At 42.8% G+C, this 27,480-nt stretch overlaps 2 protein-coding genes across 4 annotated transcripts in view; one reads left to right on the top strand and one right to left on the bottom strand.

Annotated features, from left to right (window-relative positions):
- GLUD1 (glutamate dehydrogenase 1) overlaps positions 1 to 12,023 on the bottom strand; it is a 31,703-nt gene extending 19,680 nt beyond the window's left edge. Inside the window, exon 1 of the mRNA XM_026711056.2 lies at positions 11,548 to 12,023. Coding sequence (XP_026566841.1) covers positions 11,548 to 11,986 — 439 coding nt within the window. The 5' untranslated portion in view covers positions 11,987 to 12,023. The remainder of the gene's footprint in view (positions 1 to 11,547) is intronic.
- Positions 12,024 to 12,122: 99 nt separating this feature from the next.
- Positions 12,123 to 27,480, top strand: part of SHLD2 (shieldin complex subunit 2) — a 117,661-nt gene continuing 102,303 nt past the window's right edge. For 2 of the 3 annotated variants that reach the window (XM_087932205.1, XM_087932206.1), the window contains exon 1: positions 12,128 to 12,220. The gene's annotated coding sequence lies outside the window, so the exon portion shown is untranslated. Of the gene's footprint in view, positions 12,221 to 27,480 lie in introns of all 3 variants that reach the window. The other variant, XM_087932207.1, reaches the window with a different exon arrangement.

Here is a 27,480-nt window from a genome sequence, read left to right as displayed (position 1 = left end):
AAGCCATCACTGAAATCATAAAGATCAATTTCAATGAAAAAAAAAAAGGCTGTAAAATCTCTCTATATAAAAGCGAAATACCACTCATGCATCATCACAAAATCTCTACCATGTTTCTCACAAAATAAGGCCAGGACTTATTTTTTTTTTGAGCCCCGAAAAAACGGCTAGGACGTCTTTTCGGGGGTGAATTAATTTCTCCCCCTTCCATGCACCAGTGCCGTCTCCAACAACAGCGTCTGAGTCGCTCCCGCTTTCCCCCCATTCCCGTAACAACAGGACAAAAAAAAAAAAAAGATTTTGAGGTACCTGGGAGCGCCGCGCGCTGCGTTTTGGTTTAATCCCGGGCGGCTTGGTGGGTGTGAGAAGAGCCGAGTGAGCGTCTCTGCTGCTGCTACCCTTGGTGCTCCAGCCTCGGGCTCTGCAAGTTTGCAAAAGTCCCGGTGCAGCAGTCCGTTCCTGCATTACAAGCGCCCAGGCCGAGCTGCAGCTGTCCCTCTCTCGCCAGCGCCGTCTCCAATAACAGCGGCAGCAGTGGCGGGAACCGTGGAAGTTATGGAGGCGGCTCCCCCACCCGAGAAGTGGCTGAAATGCTTCCACGGTTCCCACCGCTGCTGCCGCTGTTATTGGAGAAGACGCTGGCGAGAGAGGGACAGCTCGGCCTGGGCTCTTGGAATGCAGGAACGGGCTGCTGTACCTGGACGGGGGAAAAGCGGGAGTGACTCAGATGCTGTTGTTGGAGACAGCGCTGGCGAGAGAGGCGCCAGCACTGGTGGGAACCATGGAAGCTACAGAGGCCTGAGAAGCGGCTGAAACGCTGCTGGACATCCACGCTGCCGCCGCCCGCCTGCTGACCCGGGTAAGGGAGACCTCCGTGCTCCACCATGATTGGCTGTTAGGAGCGGCTGATGGTGAGGCATAGCTGCCCAGGGGACACTCCTAATGGCAAGTTCTCCCCCGCCTCCCCCCCCCAATTTCACATGTTTTAAACTAGGGGCTTAATTTCATTTTATGCCTAGAAAACAAACTGGGTCTTCCTATTGGGGGGTGGGCATATTGTTGGAGAAACACGGTAGAACCGTAAAGCCTACAAACTTGAAATTTGGCGCGCATGTTCCTCTTGGCTTCTAAGTGCTCGTTAAGAAAGGATTTTTTTGAAATGACCATCAGAGCATTTAGAGTATTTCCTATATTATTATTATTATTATTAACATGCTCTGATGCTAAGGAATTCTACTCCCCCTCCCAACCTGAAAAGAAATCTCTTCCAAATGCAAAACACAAGCAGAGGAGTTTCACTTTCAGTTTCGGAGCACCAAGCAGGTTTAGTACAGAACAGTTGAGCTGAGCCCCGCCCAGGCTCCTTGCTGTCTCCTTCCTTATTCACTCAGCAAATACTATTTTGGTTTCCAAACAGCCCTCAACTCTCTCACACACTGACAGGATGCTAGCCAGATGAATACCGATGGGTGCTGGTAGGCAGAGACAGAATTTCCCCCTCTTATTTTCCTCCCCAAAAACTAAGCCCGACCACATAGTTTCGTAATGAAGCACACAGGTATCGAGCTAGTGAAATATAAACAAAAGCTCAGATACTTGAACAGAGAGCAATAAAATCATGGAGGCAACCAAACTAGGAACGAGGCGAAATTTCCTGATAATGAGAACAATCAATCAATGGAAAGCCTTCAGAAGTTGTGGCTGTTCCTTCAAGGGGGATTTCTAAGACGAGATTTGATATATATTCATAAACAAGATTAGTGCATGTTCAGCAAAACCTACAACTCCATACCATTCATAACAGTTAGTGGTTTTGACTGACTGATCTAAAACACGTCAGGCTAAAAAGTTCCACAATATCCTGGATTCAACTGCTTAAACTATAAAAAGGTTTCCTTTGTCCAGTCATGCCCGACTCAAGGGGATGGATGCTCATCTCCATTTCTTAGCCAAGGGAGCTAGCATGGTCTGAAAATACTTCCCTGGTCATGTGACCAGCATGACTATATGCTGAGCACACAGAACCTGTTGCCTTCCCACCAAAGTGGTACCTATTTATCTACTTGCATTTTGCATGCTTTTGAACTTTTGACTCAAATGTAAAAAAAACATACTAATACAGGTATAGGATTTCTCTGGTATAGGCCAACTACTGGCTTTATTCTGTGTTGTCCGGTCAGTCGAGTATTTTATGAAAAAGAGATGAATATTTTTTTTAACGCCTGCAGTGAGCAACTTCATTTTGCAAAGTCCGCTGTGCAGGAAGCTATCGCTTCCTCATTTCAGCTGTCTGGGAGCACGTTAATCTGAGACAGCCTGTTTCCTGCTCTCTTGTTTAGCGTTGCCTAACCCTCCACAACTAAGCAAGGAACAAGTTCACGGTCGCTCTCAAATGGAGTACATCCATTCGTTCATTGCTCTTATTTTAATAATTAAAATTTACCAAGCTGGAGCCACAAAGCATTGTAAATGCTATCAACCCACTTATAAAACCAATGGCAGGTCACTGAACTCTTGACAACATAATGTAAGTTTCCCGTTAACAGTAAAAAAAAGAAAAGAGAAAAGGAATGTACTCCATTTGATAGGAACCAAGGATTATAAAATTTAAGGCTATTAAGAAATTGTTCCTGAATGTAATGGAGACTTTGATTATACACAAGAAAAAAAGACGTGATAAGAGAATGTATTATGGAAACACCAGGGCACTTGCGTCTGGGAATAAACAGGAGGAACCTTGAAAACAAAACTATGTATCTTTAATTGTTGAAAACAAAACTATGTACCTATTAATTGGGCCTAAACTTATGCACGTGCATCTTTTACTCTGCTTTAAGTCTGGAAAACTGTTTCATTCAAGCTGACCTATTATAATTGCAAAAAGAAACATCTACAAATAAACAACCAAGCTCAGAGGAGTACCAAGAAGTTCAACCCTGAGCTACATTTATTCTGTTCCACTGCCAAGTTTCATAGCTATTTCAGAGGCTAAGGTATTGTTAAGATTCAGGGCATCTTCCTTTATTTCCTTCCAAATTTATTGCAATTGGACTTGTCTCCAGAAGTCGTGGATGCTTCATTATTGGATTTTTTTAAAGAAGAGACTGGACAGCCACTTGTCTGAAAATAAAATAGTGGTTATTGCTTTTTTGCTTCAGCAGGGGGTTGGGTTAGAAGACCTCCAGGGTCTCTTCCAATTCTGTTATTCCGTTATGTTCTGTTGTGCCTTTTATTTCAAGAGATGGAATAAAACAGCCATTAGAAAATGCAAGAAAAATTGCACCAAAATTAGCAGTATTCTGCTTCACTTCGTCTAAATGCTTAGGCAATTCGCTTTTCTGTTATAAAAGCCTCCTACTACTACAAAATGACTCACAGCCATGGTTAAACTTTCCACTGGAACTGGCACAAGATGTTGTTTGTTAAGGGTTTTCTTTTCCTCTGGCACACCCAAAAAAGAAAGTTAACAGTCTACAAAAAACAGATTCGTCTCCTTTGTTACTGAAGCAGCAATGAAAAAAATCACCAAAGAATCCTGAAAAATGTTCAATTTCCAACTCCCTTCTGGAAAAGATAAGACTTGTAGGTAAAACTGTACACATACACACAATTTAGCAACTGCTTACAAACTCCAATAATTCTGTGAACAGTGAATACAATACGGTTTGTGAATAATGATACAAAAACATGGTGAAGCAAGGATCTTATCTATCAGTATTAGGAATAAATCCAAACAATTTGGTAATAAAAGTAGCTAAACCCAAGTTCCTTAAATAAATCTTATATGATGGAATGAATATTTTCATATTTTATAGCAAAGAACGGAGCCATCTGCAGGGATCAGCTACTGCATAAACCACAGGCTTCAAGTTATTTCCCGTAAAATCCTTACTCCTCCCGCCAGAAAATGCCAACAAATGGTTTTTATTGCCAAATTACTAGATATTTTTAAATGGGGCTGTTCCTGGATGATAAAGATACCCAGTTCCTTGAGTCAATTTTGGGATGGAGAAAGGGAAGTGAGGAAAAAGAACCAAAACTGAAGCCATCGCGTATCGCATAGACTCCCTTTCTTTACACTGGGTAGGTTTAGGTTTAACAAAACAGCTTTGGACATTTTAAATTATTTTAGCAACAATGAAGCAAGCGCTAATTTGTTTATGCACTACTCAAAGAAAAGAATCACCATTAAGAAGCTAATAGGGATTTTAAAAATTAAGGATGCTTGCAAATGACAGAGATGACCTAAAACAACGATTATAATCGGGCTTAAGGCTGCAGTAGCTGATCCAGAGGTTCGAAGAAAAAAAACGTCAACAGGACTACTTATTCCACACGACTGTTTCTACAGGAACAATGGCTTCCTTTAAGATTGGGTATCTCTGTTAGTCTGGATAAACACAGAGATTAACATATGACGCTCCGTTACTAGAAGGTCATTCCTGCTTCCTGTACCTTGTTAGGATACTTTTAGTTCTCTGGACAGCTGTCCATATGATGAATAAGAACAGCTGTAGTTCCTTCTGAAGCACAACCTCGAAGGACGTGATCACACAGGCAAACTGTTTAACCTATATTAAACTGATACTCACACCAGTGTATTTGTTTGCTGTATTATGATTGATTGTGAATTGTTTGCATGGTTTTGCTTAGAGGAAGGAGAGGGAAAGAGAGGGGGAAAATAGCCTGAAAAAAAACATATACATCCCAGCAAAGAAGTTCAAGATCCATAAACCTTACAAAATTAGGGCTGAGTATTTTTAAGCTATGCACGATGCTGCTGCTGTTTCTTTCCATTACTGCAAATGTTTTTTTTTAGTTCTTAAGAAATATTTAGGAGGTGAAACTGTTTCTATTAAATTAATTTAATGGCATATCTAAAGATGCTCTTTCTTAGAAGTCACAGCCGTTTAAAAATGAAATCCACAAATTCAGCGAAGCATAGTAAGATATATACCTTACTAGTCCAGTTGACTTGGAATACAGATAGAAAATATTTCTCAGGTGACAAAACAGCCTGGAGCAGTTTCTAAAAATACTGCAAAAAAACAATCTTGGGATTTGGGGCAAATATATCTACTCTGAAACAGCCAGGGCACCACTGCTACTAGGATACAATATATACATTGTCTTGTTGAAAAAGTCTTGTTTGAGAACAAAAGTTCTCAAAGAAGACTTTTTCAATACAACAATGTATATGTTTTATTATATTTATTATATTATATCTGCCGATCTCATTTCAAAGTGACTTTGGGCAGCTTACATTAGAAAAACACTAAAATGATCAACTATAAATATGCCGAATAAAATCCTTGATACATATGAGAACGCAGAGATTTTACAAAAGGCAGTTTACTTTTTATCTCACATTTCCACTTTTAATACTTGTTCTTGCTTCTTGCTAAATGTAAACTTGCCATGCCAGGTTTTATGTACTATGGTTTAAAGAACAAGTAGCTGAATTTTCAAAAAAATTACATCATAGCTTATTATCAATGAATACTCAATAAAGTTTGGAAATAAGATTCCTGCTTCTTGAAATAATTTACAAGACATCCTTCCAAAAGTCAGAAAGTATGGTAGTCAAGAACTCCTGACTAAAAATCTCAACTTTGTTCAAGGCTTTTCAACACAACATTCTTTTTAAACACTTTCTAAAGACAGGGATGATGAGGCATGGACCAGCAATTCAAATTAGTTCAATACCCCAATGGAATTATTTTAAGGAACTCCAAGGATTCAAGCTTTAAACTTTATTACAGATGATCAAGCTTTAAAACACAGTAATTTTTCTTTTATAATTTTACCTATCAAAGCAATACCTCAAAATCCAAAGCACAAGAGATTGTTATATTAGAGGGGTCTCACTATTGTCAAACCCATGGACTATACCCGGAAACTGCTAGTATTGCTTCTGTTACTTACACATTATGTAAAAGAGGAATAATATATAAGTTAGTGTGAAGTTTTAATGTTACGGAGAAGGAAGACGACCTTATCCCAATTTGTAATGATCAACAAGAGATAATAAACATAAATAAATTAACAAATTAAATACAGAAAAAGGGAGGGTGTGAAGTCCCAAAGGTGCTTTTTCAAGAGGCAACAGGATTTTGTTTTTTCTTTGAAGACGTTTCGCTTCTCATTCTTGGTTGAGAAGCGAAATGTCTTCAAAGAAAAAAACAGAAAGTCCAGTTGCCTCTTGAAAAAGCACCTTTGGGACAACCATGACTTGGATGACTGAGAAGCTTCCTTTGAAGGGTGTTAAGGAAACAAAAAGAAAACTGGAGCAAATCCATGGAGCAAGTGGATGTAGAAGATGACCAGGCTGAGCTTGAAGGAGGGGGAGTCAAATGCGTCATCAGCCTCAAGCCCACAAGAGATCTAAGTCCAGTACACCTTGAATTCCTCTGACTCTTATCTACCCCCCATTTGCTTTGACCAATAGTATTTCAGATATTTGTAGAGAGCGTAAACTCGCAATAAATCTTTAATATCCATTGGGACTGCCTGGATCTTTTGATTTTCCTGTCACTTGACATTGAGTCTATTTTTCTCTTGGATCACTTGTGTCTTTATAAACATTTCCTAGCCCAAAACAACAACTTTGTTGATGGCACGTCCATAGGCATGTCATATCCATGTTATGAATCTACTCTCTTTCCCAACATTCCCCTCTTTGTAGAAAACATTCACAAACAAATAATTTAAACACTCTAAAGCTGCTTTGGCAACCTTAAGAGCAGCATGGGAGAGTAATGCAGTTCACTACACTAAAATGCAAAATATCTATACGATTCTTGGAAGCTGCTGCTATTTACCACCCCTGGAGGACTCAAAAGAAGCCAATCCAATTTACTGGAGCTCCTCAAGCAAGACTTTTCTTTTTGGTTACAAGGATTTGGAGATCGATATTAAATGGATTTTGGTTTTCCTACATAGGTTTGGAAAGGATATTATGATTCTTAGAAAATGATATTGGGACATAGAACTTTGTTAGCAACTTAGGAGAGATTGTATTATGTGGCGATAGTTATTTCAAGATTATTGTTACAACAGAGCACATGAAGAAACCAGTCTGGATGGCAGAAACTGCAAGAAAATATTGCATTTGTCTACGGTGATTCTAAAGTTATCTATGTTCTTCACTCCATGTAGACATTAAAGAACAAAATGTCTACATCAAAGCAAATATTTTATTCAGTATCCTTCAGTGGCCACAACGGAATTTTTAAACCTTGTATCCAAACTAATCTGGACAGGCTGAACTGGGACCACCCATATTTGAAGAATGAAGAGCCCTGTTTCCCAGATGCATAAATTTCACATCTGAAACATTCCACGGAGGTTCTTCAGCATTTCTTTTGTAAACCTCATGATCAAATAAAACGTACACTTTGATATGCTGATATAAACCCTGAATGTTCTACCTACTGAGTCATTCTCTGAAGATCAAACAACCGAACAAAAATATAGCATCCAAAACACAAATTTCCAGCAATTAATTGGCCTTTGGGCAACCTAGCCTCTTTCAAACCTATGGAATGGCAGCCTCCTGAAAACACCACAGGAAACTTCATTTTCCTTGTGAAACTCAAACAAGAATGAACTATGGACTGCAGGGAATTGTCAGAATTTGCAGAAAGCTTGTTTATCACACAGAGGACTAAAGCAGGGAAGAAAAGGGAGGAACTCCAGAGGATAGGTATGTCTCCATTATACAAAAATGCACCTTTCTAACCTTTGGTGCAGGTTTTCTTATCTAAATAATCAGTTTACACTCTGGAAAGGATGTTTTGCAATCCTTACCGTTCTGGCCAGTTTTGTGCTTAACCAACTGCCGGATACACTACATATGAACAACTCGATGACTTCACAAAAAAGATAAATGAATAAACGTCTGATTTTTCCAATTCATTTTAAATGCAACCATCAGAGCATGTCTAGGACGTCTGAGGCTGAATTAGGATTGGGACAAACTCTCACAAACCCAGTGAGCTCCCTTAACTCTTTCTCAGTGCAAACTTACAGAGCTGTTTTGGAGAGAACTGGAGGAAGATACCTTTGAGCTCTTACAGAAAACTTGAGATGCAGGTCTAACAAACATGGCTGTGATGAATCATACAATATCCAAAGATGTTCTCGGTAGCCTGCAGGGGTAAATGCTGCCAACCCTCAGCTTACTTTTGATTCCTTTAAGGGTGGGGTGGTTCAAACAAAGAGCAGCGCTATACCCCCTTTTTCTTTGCAAGTATGCCCGTGGGATCCATTCAGGGCATCAAAGGTAATCTTGTTGCCACTGTGTAGCACACCCGCCCTTTTTGTTTACTGTTTTGTCACACAATAAACAGCCAAACTACCAAAAAAAGCCATTCTGTTTCAAGTATTAAAGCTTTAATTCCCCCTCTTATCCCAGGCTATATACTAGTATGAAGCAACTAATGGAAATTGCTATAAGATTCTTTGATTGTTGGTTTATTCTTACAGTGACTTCCATACTCAAGGCCCATTCTCTGCTGTTCTTCTGCTGAAGAGGGGTGCATAAGTGTTTAAAAAGATTAATCAGGATATTGTAAGCAGTGATTGTAGGAAATGTTATCTATGCAAGAAGCAGGAAAGAGAAGACCTGTGTCTGGAGGCAAATGGGCACAGCTATTATTACTTCCATTTTGAAAAAAAAATCACAAAAACAAACTCGAAAGCTTTTCTTTATATAAGCAAGCAAGCCAGCAAAGTCACAAATGAAGACCAGACATGAAAACACTCCCAACTGTCTAATGCACTCGTATAAATTATCTCGTAACTGAAAAATTCATGCCAGTAACATAACCCCTACACTATTCCACAAAAGGGGAGGGGGGGATAAAGTTTACTAGGAGGCCAAACAAAGGTTGCAAGGAGTTTGCCACCAATGGGGGCTTTTCATTATTTTGGCAAGACCAATTTTTGGAAGAGATCTTTCCGCTTGTAATACCAGGTTAACGTATCACAGCATTCCCACACATCTGAGCAGCACTGAAAAAGGGAGATGTGGTCAGATAAATATTTTTTTTTTTTTGCAAACTTTGAAACATTTTAAAAGGGGGCGGGGGGAATAGCCAGTTTCACCTTAAAAGGGAGGTTGGGTGGAGAGCAAGCATGGCCAGATTCCTAAAAGGAGAAAGAAAAACCACTTCCAGCAATATAAGAACCAGGACAATACTGTATATTCTACAATAACAATTGAATGCTATTGTCCTTGTCCATCCAAGAATAGAATATTGGATATATTTAATCTATCTACCTATTTACAGAGAGTATGTGTGTGTGTGTGTATGTTTTCTGAGGTTTTCCCAGGTATTTGTATGTGGATCTTTGGTTATTCGGGTTTTCTCCTGCGTAAAATTGGAAATATCTAGGCGACATTTCGATGAAGTCTCATTCATCATCTTCAGGCTTGTGTCTTCGGCTTTGTGCTTGTGAGCTTGCAGCTGCTTCTTCCTTTTAACTGCTAGTGGGGGTGTGACTTGATTGGGTGGGGGCTTGGCTGTGTTCTGATTGGGTGGGGGTGTGTTCTGTTCAGGTAGGGGCTTGGTTGTGCTCAGGTTAGTCTTAGTTGCTGGGGGATTTGAGCTGGTGAGCTGTGATCCTGCTGTTTGGCTTCCCGTTCGTGGTCATGCCGCATCTTCATGGTGGGCGTCAGTTCGCTTCATGTATGGGTCGGAGGGGTTTGAAGCGGGTAGTGATGCAGAACCGACCTCTTCCCTGGTCCAACACCTCAAAGCCACAGGACATGAGACTGACTTTAAAAATACCAGAACTATCGCCAAAACCGAACACTTCAACAACAGAATAATCAGAGGAGTCATAGAGATAGAAAAACACCCACACAGCATGAATAAACGAGATGATACCTCCCACTACCAGCCATTTGGAAACCCGCCCTCATTAACAAACGAGTACCTAACATGAAGAATGACACCAGACCCACACCCACGAGGGCCACACAAGATGCTACCACCACACTTCCACGTAGAAAGCAAACTCACACCCACACAGATGAGACACGACCACAGACCAGAAGCCGTACCACAGCTGCATCACTACCCGCTTCAAACCCCTCCGACCCATACATGAAGCGAACTGATGCCCACCGTGAAGATGCGACACGACCACGAACACAAAGCCAAACAACAGGATCACAGCTCACCAGCTCAAATCCCCCGGCAACTAAGACTAACCTGAGCACAACCAAGCCCCCACCTGAACAGAACACCCCCCCACCCAATCAGAACACAGCCAAGCCCCCACCTAATCAAGTCACACCCCCACTAGCAGTTAAAAGGAAGAAGCAGCTGCAAGCTCATATTACTTCAAGAAGCACAGAGCCGAAGACACAAGCCTGAAGATGGTGAATGAGACTTCATTGAAACGTCGCTTAGATACTTCCAATTTTACGCGGGAGAAAACCCAAATAACCAAAGATCCACACATACATACATACATATATATGGCATTCAGCTTTGTTCTGGTAATTTCCCATGTTATTATAGTTGTGCTTTTAAAGTTGTAGCAACCTTTCGACAGAATCTCATCTGCCATCATCAGGCTTCTGTATTGTGTTCGTCTGCTACAACTTTAAAAGCACAACTTTAATGATGTGGGAAAATACCCGAACAAAGCTGAATACCATACATATAAATACCGGCGAAAACTTAAGAAAACAAATATATATATACAATAATATATTTAATCTATCTGTATCTACAGAGAGTATATGTATGTATATGTGTACATATATATATATATTTAATCTATCTACAGAGTATGTGAGTGTATGTATATATGTGTGTGTATATACAGACACACACACTTCACACATTGCAGCAAAATGACAATGGAGAACCGTTTATTATCATATCCACGTAAGGCGTTTTTAATGTTTGTGGAGCAATTTGTACATTAGTTTAGTTTACTGTCATTGAACTTCTCCCACAATGAAATACTATGCCATCTCCAGTGTACATTATAACTACAAAGATAAAACACAAACACACCTCCTTCGCCTTCTATGCAACTGAACTGAAACCCACCCGCCCTCCACATCGCATGAATATTGCAAATATACCGAAGAATTCAATAGAGCCCTGGGATGGAAGCTGGTTGTTTTGTCTTCAGCCTGCATTTGTTAGCCAACCCATCGCTCTCCCAACGGAGTTGTGCAAGGGGTAAAGTCGATTTACACAAAACCCCTGCTTGGACACGCGTGTCAGGCTGGAACCCGCAAAGGGGAGGAGGGGAGCGCCCGTCCCTTTCTCATAGGCCAGAGGAGACCCGGAGGTCGGGAAGGAAACTCCCCTCAGCCACGTCTGGAAAACTAAACCAGACCCGTGTTTATGTCAAGAGAAGCGGTGATGCCCCACGAAGTCCCGCGTCTGGGAAGCCTTGCCGGGAAAAGGGCACGCAGGGCAGCCCCGGCAGAGCCCGGGATCCTTGGCGCCCGCCCGCCCGCTCGCTTCCCTCCCAGACGCGTGTCGGCGAGGGCACGTGTGAACGGCGGCCGCTCACCTCCCTTGCAGGGCGTGCGGTGCTGGCTGTGCTGGGCGCGGTAGCCCTCCACCACCTCCCACTCGCCGTTGTCGCGCTTGATGGGGAAGGAGACGCTGAGCACGTGGTTGCAGGGCTTGATGATGCGGAGGATGCCGCGCACGCGGTGCCGCTTCTCCTCGGCGCTCTCGCGGGTGCGCAGCCCGGACACCAGCTGGTCCTCCACGATGCCGGCGCCGCGGTCGAAGAAGCCCTCCACCATGCGGAAGAAGTTGGGGTCGTCCTCGGAGGCCTCCTCGCGGCTCACCGCCTGGCTGTAGCCCCGGCGGGGCTCCCCGACGGGCGGCACTAGCTGCAAGGCCGAGGCCGCGCAGGGCTCCGCGCACGGCGGGCATGAAGAGGCGGCGGCGGCGGCGGCAGCGCGGGCGGGCGCCAGCAGCTCTCCCAAGCGGCGGTACATGATGGCGGCGCTCCTGAGGCGGCGACGGGGACGCCCCAGCTGGGCCGCCGCCGCTGCCTTTAAAGGGGCCCGCAGGGGCGGGCGGGAGCGCGCCCCCGCCCCGACGCCCTCTACGCAAGCGCGGGACGCGCCGGCGCCACGGCAACGCGCCGGAAGGACCGCCCCGACCCGCGGCGCGGCTCGCCGTTGGCCCGCTCTCGCCCCGCCCACCGTTCCCGTGGAGGACCCGACCGGGTAAGATGGCGGCGCTGGCGCTGGGTGGGCAGAGCGTCAGTCTATTCATCCGCTTGAGTGGGATAGATGTGCGTGTTTAAATATATAAATTTAAATATATAAATTTATTATATCTTTTATTTTTTAAAATATATAAATTTAAATATCTAAATTTTATGTGTGAATTTATATATAAAATATAATATATAGGTATTTCATATATATATATACATATACGTTTATTTATAAACAGTTTATATTTAAATATAAATGTATATATAGTATGTATTACACACACACACACACACACACACACACACACACACACACATATATATATAAAATTTTTGAAAAATGGTGTAAAACTATAATAATAGGGATCATTCTGTGTGGATTAAATAATGGTCAATCTGTTGCAGATTTACTTGGAGTAGTTTACATTCTGTAAGGATGCGTTTAATCCCATCAGAGAACATCTGCCTATCCCAGGGAAGGACTCAGTAGTGGATAAAAATGCCAAATCTGGTCTGAACATCTGGCTGACTGTGTTAATGATGATGATAATGGTAATAAAAATTGGCATTGACAGAGTCGCCATCGGTCAATTGCAAAAAGGCAGCTTCACTTGGAACAGTTTGCATCCTTTAACACCATCAAAAGTTCACATCTGCCTATCCCAGATCCTTGGGAAGGAAGGACTGGATGGGTGTACAGAATTGCTAAATCCAGTCTAAGCATCTGGTTGATCGTGTGATGAAGCATAATGATAATATTCTCATTGGCAAATTCACCATTAGTCAATTGCAAAAAGCAGCTTTACTTGCAACTGCTTACAACCTATGATGATACCTTTAACACAACAACATCTGCCTGCCTCTCCCAGATTCTTGGAAAGGACTAGAGAGGTACACAAAAAACCAGCCTAGAGGTCTGGCTGACTAACCATAATAACATTGTCATTGACAAATTTACCAACAATCAATTGCAAAAGGCAGCTTTATTGGAACAGCTTACATTCTGCAACAATACTTTTAATAACTTCTGGCTATCCCAGGTCCTTAGGGCGGGCTTACTAGGTGGATAAAAAATGCCAAATCAGTAAACATCTGGCTGACTGTCCAATGAACCATAATGGTATTAACTGTAAAAAGTCAATCAGAGAAGTGAATTGCAAAACTTGGAACAGCTTGGATCCTGTAACAATACTTTAATATTATTTAAGCATCAGATCAGATTATTTTATCCCAGTTCCTTGGGAAGGACTTAATAGATGGAATAAATATGCCAAATCCAGACTAAACATTTGTCTGACTGTGCGACCGGCCATATTGTGGTCATTCCTGCCCCATTGTGAAATGAAAGGGTTTCTTGGATGCAACGGTGCAAGCTGAGCTTTTTCCAAGCACAAGGACTCCATACAAGGCATCTTTCTGCAGCTCCGTGTTTCTCAACCTCCCAAAATTCAGTTGAAGTCCACACACCTTCAGATGGCCTAAGTTGAGAAACTCTGCCCTAGGGCCTGGCAAGCTAAGCCACATTAAAGGAGGAGATGTTTGAAGAACCTGGAATTCAGGCAACCCGATTAATCTTGGTTATCCAATTAACTTGTTTTTTGGCCATTGTGCAATATAGAAGGAACCATGCCCCAATTAACTGCATTGTGTTGGCCTAATGAATGAGGGAATAGAATAGAATAGAATAGAATAGAATAGAATAGAATAGAATAGAATAGAATAGAATAGAATTCTTTATTGGCCAAGCGTGATTGGATACACAAGGAATTTGTCTTGGTGTAAATACTCTCAGTATGCATAAAAGAAAAGATACATTCATCAAGAGTCAAGAATCATAAGGTACAACACTTAATGATAAATAGGTGCCGCTAAATAAATAGGGCCCACTGTTATCCATTATGCTAGTGCAACTGCTTAATCTTGGAGATTCCCACCCTCCCAATTCAGTGTATCAGATGAATGCAGCCATGTATGAACGACTAAACGAATAGCAGCAGACGAACATTTTACCCCAGGATGGTAACTGCTGAGTTTATTGGACTGTGTTTACTTTATGTGTTGTTAATGTGCATTTTCCTGTGACCCCATTCCCTTGTTTTGGGTTAGGTTGTCTTGGAGGATTTCCTGTTCTTTGATCATATAAATAAATACTGGATTTGATCAATAGCACCCCCATGTAATGCCAGTGCAACTGCTAGTTGAATTGCCCTGATGAAAAGTCTTACGTGGACATAACCACAACATAATGGATGCTGCTGTCTTTTTCTCTCTGGTGCTGCATTGTCTTCAGAGCTCTTGAGCAAAAGCTGAGTTCATACCAGAGGTCTCCAAACTTGGCAACTTTAAGACTTGTGGACTTCAACTCCCAGAATTCTCCAGCCAGCTTAATTGCGGCTGAGATATTGGATGATAAAATACAAAAAAATAAAATATGCAGAATGAATATTGCAGGGAGGGCCCACCTAGCAAGGAATGAAGGCCAGCTCACCCCTCTACTCCACCCCTGAATTTGACATTTCTAAGTATTAAAGAGTTGAAACCAACTCTTAATGGGAACTACAGATTGGCTGCTTCGACTTTAAATTAATTTAAATTAGATTCTGAGCTGGATGTTCACTTGCTTCATATCAGCCTTGAATCAGATTCTGAGCTGGACATACCATGTTGCTTCATACCAGTCCTCAGAGCTTTTTAAAATAAGTCTGTGGAAACTTAAAGGTTGGTTCTGATTAAAGAAAAGCTGAATTATTGTCACAAAGCCTATTCAATATACAGCTTGATACTATTTCCTTCACGTTGCATTGGGCATAGGGGCAGGATATATATTTAACCCTGACATAAATACACTTAAATTGTTTATATTTCATGAAAACAGTGTTTATTATATGTTGCATGGGAGCAAACGTTAATAGAATAGAATATTCTTTATTGGCAAAGTGTGATTGGACGCACAAGGAATTTGTCTTTGGCGCAGAAGCTCTCACTATACACAGAAGCAACAAAGTGATAAGTCATAAATCATATGATACCTTTATAAATCATAAGATAGAACCAATATAGTGATAGTCATAAGATACCAATAGGTGTTGTGATTTGCCAGCAGCAAGTGCGGATGGCTGAGGTCTCTAAGAGCGAGGACTCGGACGAGGGGCCTGAGTGTGATGCAGGGATGGGGCCAGGACTATTGAAGAGTAGGGAGCTGCCTGCAGAGCTTGTACAGTCTGGCAACAGTGATACAGAGGACCCCAGGGAGCCTGTGCCCAGTGCGCCTGCACACAGGGCTGCTCAAAGGAAAAAGCAGCTGAAGCAGCAAGGGCGACTCGGGAGTAAGGCTGGAATGTGATGGCCCCTCCCATAAGGGATAAAAACCAGCCCTTGGGGATGTGTTCTTTGCAGGAAGCAAAGGAGTTCTTTAGACTCAGAGTCCTCATTGAAGCTTATTCTGGTTTGTTTTTGAAACTTTTGTTGGTGAATATTTAATCAGTAATTAGTCTTCTGTTCTTGGCAGCCTTTTGCAACCTTGAAAGGGCTTGCTTTTGGTATCAGACAAATAGGTTTAAATGTTTCTTGGCTGGGAATGCACTGAATTCACAGCACCGCATTAAAAGAGGTTTGCTTTTATGAACAATTCGTGTTTGTTTGATTTGAACAAGGCTTGGGTCAGAACAATAGGCTTAGGTAATAGGAAAAGTGAGAAGAATTACAGTAATACAGTCCTGCCACATGGTTAGATATCCTTGGGCATAAGACAGTGCTGTGGGAATTAAGTGTTTAGCAAAACGATGGCATGGGGGCAAAAAACTGTCTTTGTGTCCGGTTGTTTTGGCATGCAGTGCTCTACAGCGGGGTCTTGAGGGGAGAAGTTTATGTCCAGGATGGTGAGGGGTCCGTAGATATTTTCTCAGTCCTCTCTAACTGTTGTGACCTTCGAAATGCTAGAAAGCTCCCCCATAGTGAAGTAACAGCTGTACTGATGCAGGGTTTGTTTGTTTTTTCCTCTCCAAGCATAAGAAAAAAGGGCATAGCTTGCAAAAAAAAAAAAAAACCTTGTCATGTGAAGTGGCCCTTCTTAAAGCTGGACTATTTTGAAAATCCTCCTCTTTCCATCTGTTTGCATTGAGTTGGCTTGCGCAGAAACAGCTTGCATCAGATATCCCAAGAGATAAGAAGAGCTTCCTTAGTTGGCTGTGCCTACGGACAAGTCCGTGACTGGGCAGGAACTGGTGTTTTTTTTTTTTTTTCCTCTCCCTGAATTGCTGTTTTCTCAAATTTATGCAAATCCTTTAAAAGCGGGCTTCTGAACCATTGTGAGGGTGGAGACGCAGCTGTCCCGAGATCTTTAAGGGTGTTTGCTGACAACCTACTGCATGTTGTCTTTGTCTCAGTCTGGAACATGTCCACTTCCTGTTCTTTTTCTTATGAGCCTTTTCCCATGAGTTGCGATCAAAGTCACCTAAAGTAGGAGAATGCGTTAAGGAAATGCTTTATCCAAATCTTTGGGCTCCGAATGAGACATTGCATTTCTTAAGCACTATAAAAAAAGAGACCAATAAAAATATAATAAAACTAGAAGCAAGTGTGGCCTAGATTAGTAGAAAATGTGTAGGTCAAATGTGAGGGCCTAATCCACTTAGGCTATCACTGAACTTGGCATGTGTCATTAATCATATAAGGCTGCATATAAGCCATAAGGCCAGGGGTGGGCAACTATGGCCCTTTTATGAATTGTGGACTTCAACTCCCAGAATTCCTGAGCAAGCCATGCTAGCTCAGGAATTCTGGGAGTTGAAGTCCACAAGTCATAAAAGGGCCATAGTTGCCCACCCCTGCATAAGGCAGTAGCACAACTGTATAGAGCAGGGGTGTCAATTTCATTGAGGGTCGATTGATGGTAAATTTGTCAATAACAATGTTATTATGATCAGTCAGGTTTTTAGGCTGGACTTAGTTTTATGTGCACCTCTCTAGTCCTTCCCAAGAATCTGGGATAGGCAGGTGTTGTTGTGTTAAAGGTATCATCACAGGTAGTAAGCAGTTGCAAGTAAAGTTGCTTTTTGCCATTGACTAATGGTGAATTTGCCAATGACGATATTATCATTATGGTTCATCATGCAGTCAGCCCGATATTTAGACTGGGTGGGCATGGCCAGCTTCACTGCTAGCATGTTTCCCCTTTGCATTGGGTAGACACAGGCTGGTCCCTTACATTTTCCAGGCTGGCCCGCAAGCCTTGTCTTTGACACCCCTGATATAGAGTTACCTTTATTGCAAGTCTCAGAGAGCCGTTATATTCCAGAAATGCTTTTCTACCCAAGGCAAGAATAGTGTACAGAAGTTAAAATTCTCATGACCTAGAACCAAACAACCAACCTCTCTCTCTCACTCTCTCTCTCTCTTTCTTCTGTCTGTCCTGAATGAATGAATGAAAGCGATGAGCTGCCACAGGGTCATGTCATGGTTTGTACTCTACAGCTTGCGATCACGTAGGGGCCGGGGCATAAGCTAAGGGCATGTACTTGTTGCCCTTTGCACCTCCCATTTAGTATTTTTTTAGTACTCGTTTAGTATTTCACATTTGGTCTCGTGAACAAGGCTGGCACATTTCCGGAATGAAAAAAGTGAGCTAGCGACATAGAGCAGAGATCAAAGATAGACCTTTCCCACCTGCGCAGCTGAACTCTACACTATTGCAAAATCAGTCAAGATTTTTTTTTTGTCTGCAAAGGCAATTTTTTATGTTTGCCTACTTTGGAGTTCTGGTTTCTTCTCGGAGTAGACATGTTGAGGCTGGCGTGTTGTCCAGCACTTTCCTTGTGTGGGGTGACAAGGAATGGTAAGGAATTCCCAGGTTGCAGAGAGAGATATACCTGGTCCTCGACTTACAACAGTTCATTTAGTGACAATTCGAAGTTACAACGGCACTGAAAGAAGTTAAGTGACTGTTTTTCACACTTAGGACCATTGCAGCATTCCAAGATCATGTGATCACAAGTCAGACTCTTGGCCACTGATTCACATTTATTGCAGTTGCAGTATCCTCCGGGGAGTGTCACATGATCCCCTTTTGCAGCATTCTGACAAGCAAAGTCAACAGGGGAAGTCAGATTCACTTAACTGTGTTACTAACCGAACAATTGCAGTGATTCACTTAACAACTGTGGCAGGATAGGTCATAAATTGGGGCAAAACTCACTTAACAAATGTCTCATTTAGCAACCAAAATTTTGGAATCGGTTGTGGTCATAGGTCAAGGATTATCTGTACTGCATTGGGTGAATATGAAACTTTGCATCCCTATAAGCTCTGGTTTGATAAAGTGGAAACTTGGCTACAGTGGAAACGTGTTTGATTTTCCTTACTCATTTTCCCACTGGGGTATTTCTAAAGAGAAAATCCCCCCTATTTCTGAATCTTGTCTGTAAGCCCCAGTGATATTCCTGATTGCATTAATAGATACATTGAAAATTCGGTGGCTTCCTTTTAAAGATAATAGGAACATGGGGAAATCTTTCACTTGCCTTTATATTTTTATATAAAATTGTAAAGGTGAGTTATTAATGAGTTATTAATGTAAGTTATTAATGAGTTATTATTAATGTAATGGAGCCTGCCAATTACATTCGTAACTGAGGATTCGTAGGAGTGAATCACATAAATTGAACATGATCACTCCCTGCTTTCGCCCATGCATTCGTTAATCGAATGCACGGGTTGTTAAATGCGCAGGGTATCTCAGGGTGGGGATGGCCATGGGGGGACCTAGTGATGGAACAGGCCACCCAAGTTCTCCCCAACTCACTGAGATACCTCATGCTTCCTCTCTTCCTTCCTGCCACGCCAGACTCACCTTGCAAAGATCTGTCTCCTCTCTGCCACGGTTTCTTTGCCTTTGAGGGAGAGAAGAACAGCTTGATTTTGCTTTTAGTGTCCGGTTGGCTTGCAAATGCTTTTCGCACTGAGAGAGTCAGACTAGAATTGGAAGGGTCCTTGGAGTTCTTCTAGTCCAAAGCGAAAGGTTTTGGGGGCCATGATCTTACGTGACTTCAAACACCCCTCCGCTTTTGCAGAGAATGGGTATCTAAAGTCATATGAAATTACGCACCTCCCCCCAAGCATTTAACTCTTGGTGCAAAAAGCATTTGCAAGCCGATCGAACACTGGGAGCGAAATCGTGTTGCTTCCAGCCTACCAATCAGTTTGCAAATGTTTTTTGTGCCAAGAGTGAAAGGTTCTGGGGGCCATGCTCTCACACGATTTCAAGCATCCCTTTGCTTTTGCAGAGAATAGGTGCCTGAAATCACACAAAATCACAGCCCGCTCCGAACATTTCTCTTTTGGCGCGAAAAGTATTTGCAAGCTGACCGGACGCTGGGAGAGAAATCGTCCTTGTTTCTTCTTCCTCAAAGGCAAAGAAACCACAGCAGAGACAGATCTTTGCAAGGAGAGTCTGGCGCGGCAGGATGAGAGGGCAAAGCAGTTGTGGGAGGATGGGGGGGGGAATAAGGTGAATGTTGCAGGGCCTCTGGTCATTCATAAGGGCGAACGACTACCATGGTGTTGCAACATTTGTAATTTTGGGACTTTGTTGTAAACTCGGGGGGGGGGGGAGCTTATTGCATAACTTCAAACAATCACTAAGTGAACTGTCGTAACTCGAGGATTACCTGTATTTCACTGCTGGTCTATTGAATCAGCATTTCTGTTCATTTGCCACTTATGCATTCTGGTCCACAGTCAAAAAGAAACTAGATTTTTACCAATTTATTACCTTCAAGTCAGAAACAAGCAAGGTCATATATATTTGTTCGGCAGTATAGGTGTGCTGCTCAACTTAGCTCCTAGCGATTTGCAAAATAAAAACCAAATAACCTTAATACGCAAAGTGGAACTACACAGATCCCCAAAATGTTAAACCGCCTCCCCCTACACACACAGACACATCTTGCAAAAAATCTTCCCTTCACTGCTCGGTGAAACCCCACAGAGCAAATGCCGGCAACCTTCATCACAGCAGGGAAATGCAAACGCCAGTCAAATGTTTATATGAGCAGAAATCTGGCTGACCTCAGGGTTTCCAGAAAAGGCATTTGGGTGGGTGGGTGGGGGAGAAAGAGACTTAATTGGGCACATATTTTTTGTCTTGTAAATCGCTAAACTCCAGAACCTTTGTGCTGCTATTCACAGGCAGAAGAGCCGAAGTTTATGGCCTGAATCCTAGACGGTTACAAAGAGTCTCTTGTGCCGGCTTTGGAATCTTGTTGCTCTAACTCTCTCGAAACTTTGCAATAACTCTTTAGAGCAGAAATATGGCAGAACCATTATCGGCAATTAAGAAGAAGAGAGACAAGTCGCTCCCCACACCCCTACCCATCATTTGTTCAACAGGGCACAGTTTGTGGGGTTGTGTTCTGCTGGTCTCATTATAATCTTCCGCGGTTTAGCATGATACGTTGGAAAGGGACTCCAATTGTTAGCACTTTTAATCAAAACCATTAGGAGAAAATGGCCCCAGAAAGGTGAATTATAACAAAGGCTCACAAGGCAGAAGGGTTTATATCAGCTTCTTTTATTGGTTTGGGAGAAATTTGGGTAGCAGTGCCCAGCACAGGTATTTTGTCTTCCATCAGATCTGGAAAACTGAGGTGGGGGGGGGGAGGTTTTGGGAGTGGGGGGAGGAAACAGACTGCTGGAAGAACAGCCATGCAGATTGCTGCTCTCAAGAAAATAAAAGGGAAATTCTTCATTAAAGGTTCACGGAGGTGAGAGTGAAAAAGAATATCTGATTTTTTTACTATCTTGACTTTTTCATGCCGAGTTGTCATAAAGCGATCTCGGTTTTGAGCTGTGAAAGACATTACAGAATTATAGAATCATTGTATGAAGGCTGGAAGGGACTTTGGAGCTCATCTACTCCAATCACTCACCCAGGAAAGGAGTCCTTACTGTATCCTAGACAATCTTTTCTTGGAAACCTCCAGTGATGGAGTACCCAACAACTTCTGGAGTTGATTAATTGTTCTCTGTCAGGAAATTCCTCCTTAATTCCAGGTTGGATCTCCCTATGACCAGCCTATACCTGGCAGGGTTCTGACAGATGCCCTAATTAATTCATGAGTCAAGTTTCAAAACAAATCCAATTATTTATTAGGAGCAACATGTCGGCACTTTTCCCAAGTGCAGTCGGCTCTGCCGTACGTAATTTACTGCTCCCCTATGACCCTTCCCCCCCCTCCTCCCAAGGTGTGTCATAAATCACATTCTCCAACGAAGCACTTTCACAGGCTGTAGAAAACACGCCTCTCTGGCTGGCTCTGGTAACCTGGGACGCAATCTGGAGAAAGGTATGCAATAGAATGTGCTTCTGGTCATAGCAACCAAACTGCTCCATCAGATCTTCCCCCCTTCCTTCTTACGGCAACTCGAGAGCAAGCCAGGAATGCTTTACGAGTTGACACCACCGTTGATTCCTTCTTGCCCTGCCTTCAGGTGTTTTGGAGAGTAAATCGAGGCTGTCTTCTCTGTGGCAAACCTTCAATAAGCTCCAGAGAGGGCAGGAAATTCAAAGGAGTTGAGCAGTGGAAAAAGAACCCATCCTGATGAGATTACATGTTTTTTTTTTCCTCACTGAACATTTGCAGCAGAGATTTTATAAAGAGAATTGGGGGTTCCTTAAGAATACTTTTCATTCATCTTGAACTAAAACACAAAATCCCACATAATAGCACTCCAACTCCAGGGAACTATCATGGATCAAAGTAGCTTATCTGGATGGGTGTTTACAGTCTGTGAGTCTGGGGCACAAATACTGTACTAATATTTGATCTTCCTCGGGCACTAGACAGAGGGGAGTACATTGCTCTGTCTAGTTGTTGAAATTTTCAGTGGCTTTTGATGCCCCTCCTCTTCCTTCGTTAGATTTGTATCTGAGAGTTCAAGGCCCATTTGGTAGGTGGGCAGAGGGGGAAAATTGGCCCAATGTTACCCATGGCTGAGGGAGAATTTGAACCCGAGTCTCCTCAGTCCTACTCCAATAGGTTCATCAGAGTACTGTTCTCACTGACTGTGTGTTGGCCTTACTATGTTGCTCACTGTGTTGTCCTTCCACTGTCTTCTTAGGAAGACAATGGGAAGATATTTACCCAGATGTCTTGTCTGTTTGTCTGTCAGATCAATAGATCGATAGACAAATGGATAGATATAGATCAATAGATCTGTCGATCTATATCCATTCATCCATCTATCCATCCCAGGCCTCCGATCTATCTGTCCATCTATCATCCATCCCAGGCCTCTGGTCTGTCCAATCAACCATCCTTTCCAGGCCTCTGGTCCGTCCATCCATCCATCCATTCTATGCCATGCCATGCCACTAGTCCATCTGTCTGTCCATCAATCATACATTCATCCATCCATCCCAGACCCCTGGTCTGTCCACCTCTCTCTCCATCCTCCATCCCAGGCCTCTGGTCCATCTGTCCATCAGTCATCCATTCATCCATCTATCCCGGGGCTTTGTCCGTCCGTCCACAAATCTATTCATCCCAGGCCTCTAGTCCGTCCATCCGTCCATCCCAGATCTATGGTAGAGAACCCTAAATTGAGGAAGACATTAACCACCCATAAGGGTGAGAAAAAGATTTTTATATGTTCGTCTGTGTCTATGTGTCTATGTATACTGGACTTTAATTCATAATTTCACAATCTCTGACATAAAGAAAAAAAAATGATGAAGAAGAAGCCAGTTCACTGCAGAAACTATCAGAAACCTACCCTGGGCAGCAATATAAACCTAACAAATGATTTATGCTCCTCGAACCGTTTAAAATCTCCTAGTCGAAATGCATCCAAACCTTTCAAAGCTCCCCCTTGACCCCATGATCAATTTGATGTTGCTATTGAAGGCTCCTCCCTCCACCTCTTGATTTTTCCCAAGATAGTTTTCTGCTGAGCACAATAGTGGTCCGCTCTCGTAGCTGTCTTGTGACAGGCGAGTGTCCATTCCTTCCTCTCATTCATTGCATAATATGGTCTTTGATTAGTTATGCATTCATTTTTCACATTAGTTACATTTTAACAGGAACACTCCATGTTGTATAACTGTAAACTTCCTTGATTGTGCCAAAGGTATTTGTTTACATCTCAGACCAAGTGTTCTTCTTCATAGACTTCTAGGAAATGCAAAGTTCTTATTTCCTAACTTCTCTCCGAGTTCCCGTTTTTATGGGAATCTCATTAGAATCCATAACGATGGCTGGTTTTTAATTGGAAAATCTGGGCATGGAAAGAATAGAATAGAATTAGAATTAGAATAGAATAGAATAGAATAGAATAGAATAGAATAGAATAGAATAGAATAGAATAGAATAGAATAGAATAGAATAGAATAGAATAGAATACCTCTATTGTCATTGCATTCCACGAATACAATGAAATTTGAAAGCTACTCCAGCACAGTGTCCCAAGCACCACATCACAATCACACTACAGAATTTTAAACATTAAGATAATTATAATAATACTAATAGGACTAAATCATAAATGCACTGTTTGATTCAAGACAATTATTGCCTTGGAAAAGAAACTGTTTCTCAATCTATTAGTTCTCATTTTAGGACACCTATAACGCCTCCCTGATGGTAACAGATCGAAATATGAATGTCCCGGATGAGAACGGTCTGTGGAGATTTTTAGTGCTCTAGGGAGGAGTCTGGTCTTCGCAATCTCTTCCAAAGAAGAAAGAGAGCAACCAATGATTTTTTGTGCTGTGTTTATAACTCTCTGGAGCATCTTCTTATCGACTGCAGAGCATCCAGCATACCACCCCGTTACACAGTATGCCAGAATGCTCTCGATGGTAGACCGGTAAAAAGTAACCAGCAACTTCTCACCCATAATTGTGAGAAAGATATATCTTGTTGGACTGCATGGGATTGGTGATCGTGTCCAAATTGACATCTACATAAAACATTCAGAAACCAAAGTACAAACACATGTCATTCAGAAATAGATCCTTTTCAAGTGAGAGGATTCAATATAAGGAAACTAAATCTTACGTGTTGTTGCCTTGGAAGTTTCATCTTGTAATTGTCCAAAATAATAAAGAAAGATAGCAACAAAAAATGTAGAGTGAACTTAGTGATAAAGTTGGAAAGAAAAATAGGGGCAAATAGCTGGAAGGATAAAGAAAACAATAACAGAGTTAGAAGGGACCTTGGAGGTCTTTTAGTCCAACCCACTGCATAGGTAGGAGACCCTACACCAGTGATGGCTAACCTTTTCCACTTTGCATGCCAAAAGTGCACGCACATGTTTGCGCATGCGTGCCTGCCTGCATGATGCAATGTGCTTGCGACTCCTACTGTCCCCCTGCGCATGCGTGCGTGACCCCCCTGCACCACACACTTATGCACATGTGCAGGTAAACCCCCTGCATGCCACATGCCTCTGTGTATGCGCGCGTGTCTCCCACACGTGCATCCCCCCTGCATATGCGCGACAGATACCCGCCTATCAGCTGGCTGGCAGGGGCGCGTGCGAATGCCCAGTGGGGCTCTTCCAGGCGACCTCTCAAATCTGCGTGCCACTTCCGGCACACGTGCCATAGGTTCGCCATCACAGCCCTACACCATTCCAGATGTGGCTGTCCAATCTTTTCTTAAAAATTTCCAGTGTTGGAACACCCACAACTTCCAAAAATAAGTAATTCCAATGATTAATTGTTCTCACTGTCAAGAAATTTCTCCTTAGTTCTAGGTTGCTTCTCTCCTTGATGAAAAATTGTGGTCCTCCATTCTTTTTGAAAATATTGGCAAGAACATACATGGTTCTCTTATCCTCACATCTTTTTTAAAAAATTCTTCCATAGAAAAAGCACTTAGACTTATATACCACTTTACAGTGCTTTATAGCCCTCTAAGCAGTTTACAGAGTCGGCGTATTGCCCCAACAATCTGAGTCCAAATATTACCCACCTTGGAAGGATGGAAGGCTGAGTCAATCTTGAGCCAATGAGAACTGAACTGCCAAACTTCAGGCAGTCGGCAGTCAGCAGAAGTAGCCTGCAGTACTGCATTCTCACCACTGCACCACCACTCCTCATTAAATGCAGTTGATCCATTGAAGTCAATGCTGGGCCATTTTTCAGGGTCAAATCTGGTTATGCTATGTGGTATTTTCTTGTAGACCAGACAATCCATGGTCCATTGGCTTCCTGCAAGGTGTTGTGGTTTGCTGGCAGCCAGTGAAGATGGCAGTGGGACAGTGGGGAACAACGGGACCAGTCCGGGAGTCTGGGGAGGACTCGGATGAGGGTCCTGCGTCCGATGCAGAGATGGGGCCAGGACCATCTGAGAGTTATTTGCTGACTTCGGAGCCTCCAGAGTCTGGCAGCAGCGAAGCAGAGGAGCAAGGGGAGCCTGTTCCCAGTGCGTGTGTGCGCAGAGCTGCTAGAAGGCAAGAGCAGCTAAGACAAAAGGGGTGACTCAGAAGTAAGGCTTGGAAGTGATTGCCATTCCCCTAAGTTATAAAGCAGGGGTCCCCAACCACCAGTCCCCGGACCGGTACTGGTCCGTGGAACAATTTCTACTGGGCCGCCGGTTTGCTGGGCACCGCCATCTTGTTTTGATGAAAAAGTGCTTCTGGTGAGCTTTTCTGGGTAGAAAGCGGCGTTTGGGTGCTGAAAGAATCCTCGCGCCTTAGTTTCATCGAGGGGGGGGGGCGGCTTCAAACAAAACTAAGGCGCGAGGATTCTTTCAGCACGCATGGCAAGGCGAGCCGAGCGACCGTCCCAAAGCCGTCGTGAAGCCCATCGACACAGGTACAAAGGAGGTGTTGAAGGTGGCGGGGAGAAGCGGAGGACGGCTGGCTGGCCGGTCGCTCGGATCGCCTTGCCATGCGTGCTGATGCCGGTACCGGGCCGCGGATGATTTTGTGATGCCGGTACCGGGCCGTGGCACAAAAAAGGTTGGGGACCACTGGTATAAAGGACAGGCAAAGGTGAAGAAACCTTTGCAGGAAGCAAAGTCGTTCACTCTGTTCGGATTAAACCTTGAAGCTCTGTGTGGACTTTTGTACTTCGGTTGGTTTTTTACAGTCAATTTGGCATTTCAGTTGTTGGCAGCAATTCAAAGGAGAGAAAGGTGGGTGCTTATCTCGAGAGACAGAGACTCATTATGGGCTGGGAATGCACATCATTCCCAGCGCTTAAATAAAGCAACAGTTGTTTGGACTAAGCGTGTGCTTAATTACAGTCTCAGGAAGCCTTGGTCAGAACACAAGGTCCCTGTTGGCTTTCTCCTTGCGAGCTTCCCAGGAAAGAAACTGCAAGTCCAAATCTGAGCTCCTGCCATCAGCCTGGTCATGTGATCCCCATTGATTAAAAAACAAAACAAAACTTGCAAGCTTCCTAGGCGTCCCCAGAAAGACTCGTGGGTTGATGTCAAGGAACATCAGAATTTCATTTCCATGGGAGTCACAGGTCTCTGGCATTCTGTAAAGTTAGCACTGTGTGAGATACGTTGGTTGAAAAAGGTTTTGCCCTTTAATGAGCTGTTTCACCCAGTTAAAAGTTACCGACATGGGAGATTATGCAGAAAATGTCAGGAACTGAACCTCAGAATTCCTTTAAGCAGCAGTTCTTCCATTGATCTAGGACTTTGTCCCCAGTTTTTCTGAAGATTCAGTTTTGCTGTCACTTGAAACCAGATAAAGTAAAGCTTTAAAGTGCAATCAAGTGAGACTGGCCCAAATATCTATTCCCATAGGTGAGCACGGTACACCTGAGCAAGAACCTTAAGGATCTCCAGCTTATTACGTGAATGTCCTCATGTAGCTTTTTTATGAAACACCAAATTGAAAATTAAACTTGAATAATGATACCGTTGCAAAGCAAGCTTAATTTTAAAAATGCACTTTGTACTTTTGCCTCTTAAATTTAAGCTGCGTGAGCTGCACGTTTATTGATAAGCTAGAACCTCTCACTAAACGGCTGGTTAGTCTATAAAATCTGCCCCTTGCTGATCTTTTTCAGTCAGAAACTGGAAATATCCTAGCTGTATTTTAGCTGTAGCTCCCCACTTGATAGCCAAGGTGACTCAGGTCTTCATTATTATTATTATTATGGCACCCAGGTGTTCAGCATACATGTGCTTAAGAGCACAGTTATCTAATGTGATGCCTATCCTTATCTGTTCTAAGAAATTACGATTAACTTGATTTTGAGATCGCTGCAGATTTTGCAGTGGCTTGTGGTAACCTGCCCATTTCAAA

Source organism: Pseudonaja textilis, chromosome 4 (assembly GCF_049901715.1).
Source record: "Pseudonaja textilis isolate UNSWEBS1 chromosome 4, rPseTex1.2, whole genome shotgun sequence".
In the NCBI taxonomy this organism is placed as follows: Eukaryota; Metazoa; Chordata; class Lepidosauria; order Squamata; family Elapidae; genus Pseudonaja; species Pseudonaja textilis.
The sequence above is the reverse complement of the archived record's forward strand: the minus strand, read 5'-3'. Positions and strand labels throughout refer to the sequence as shown.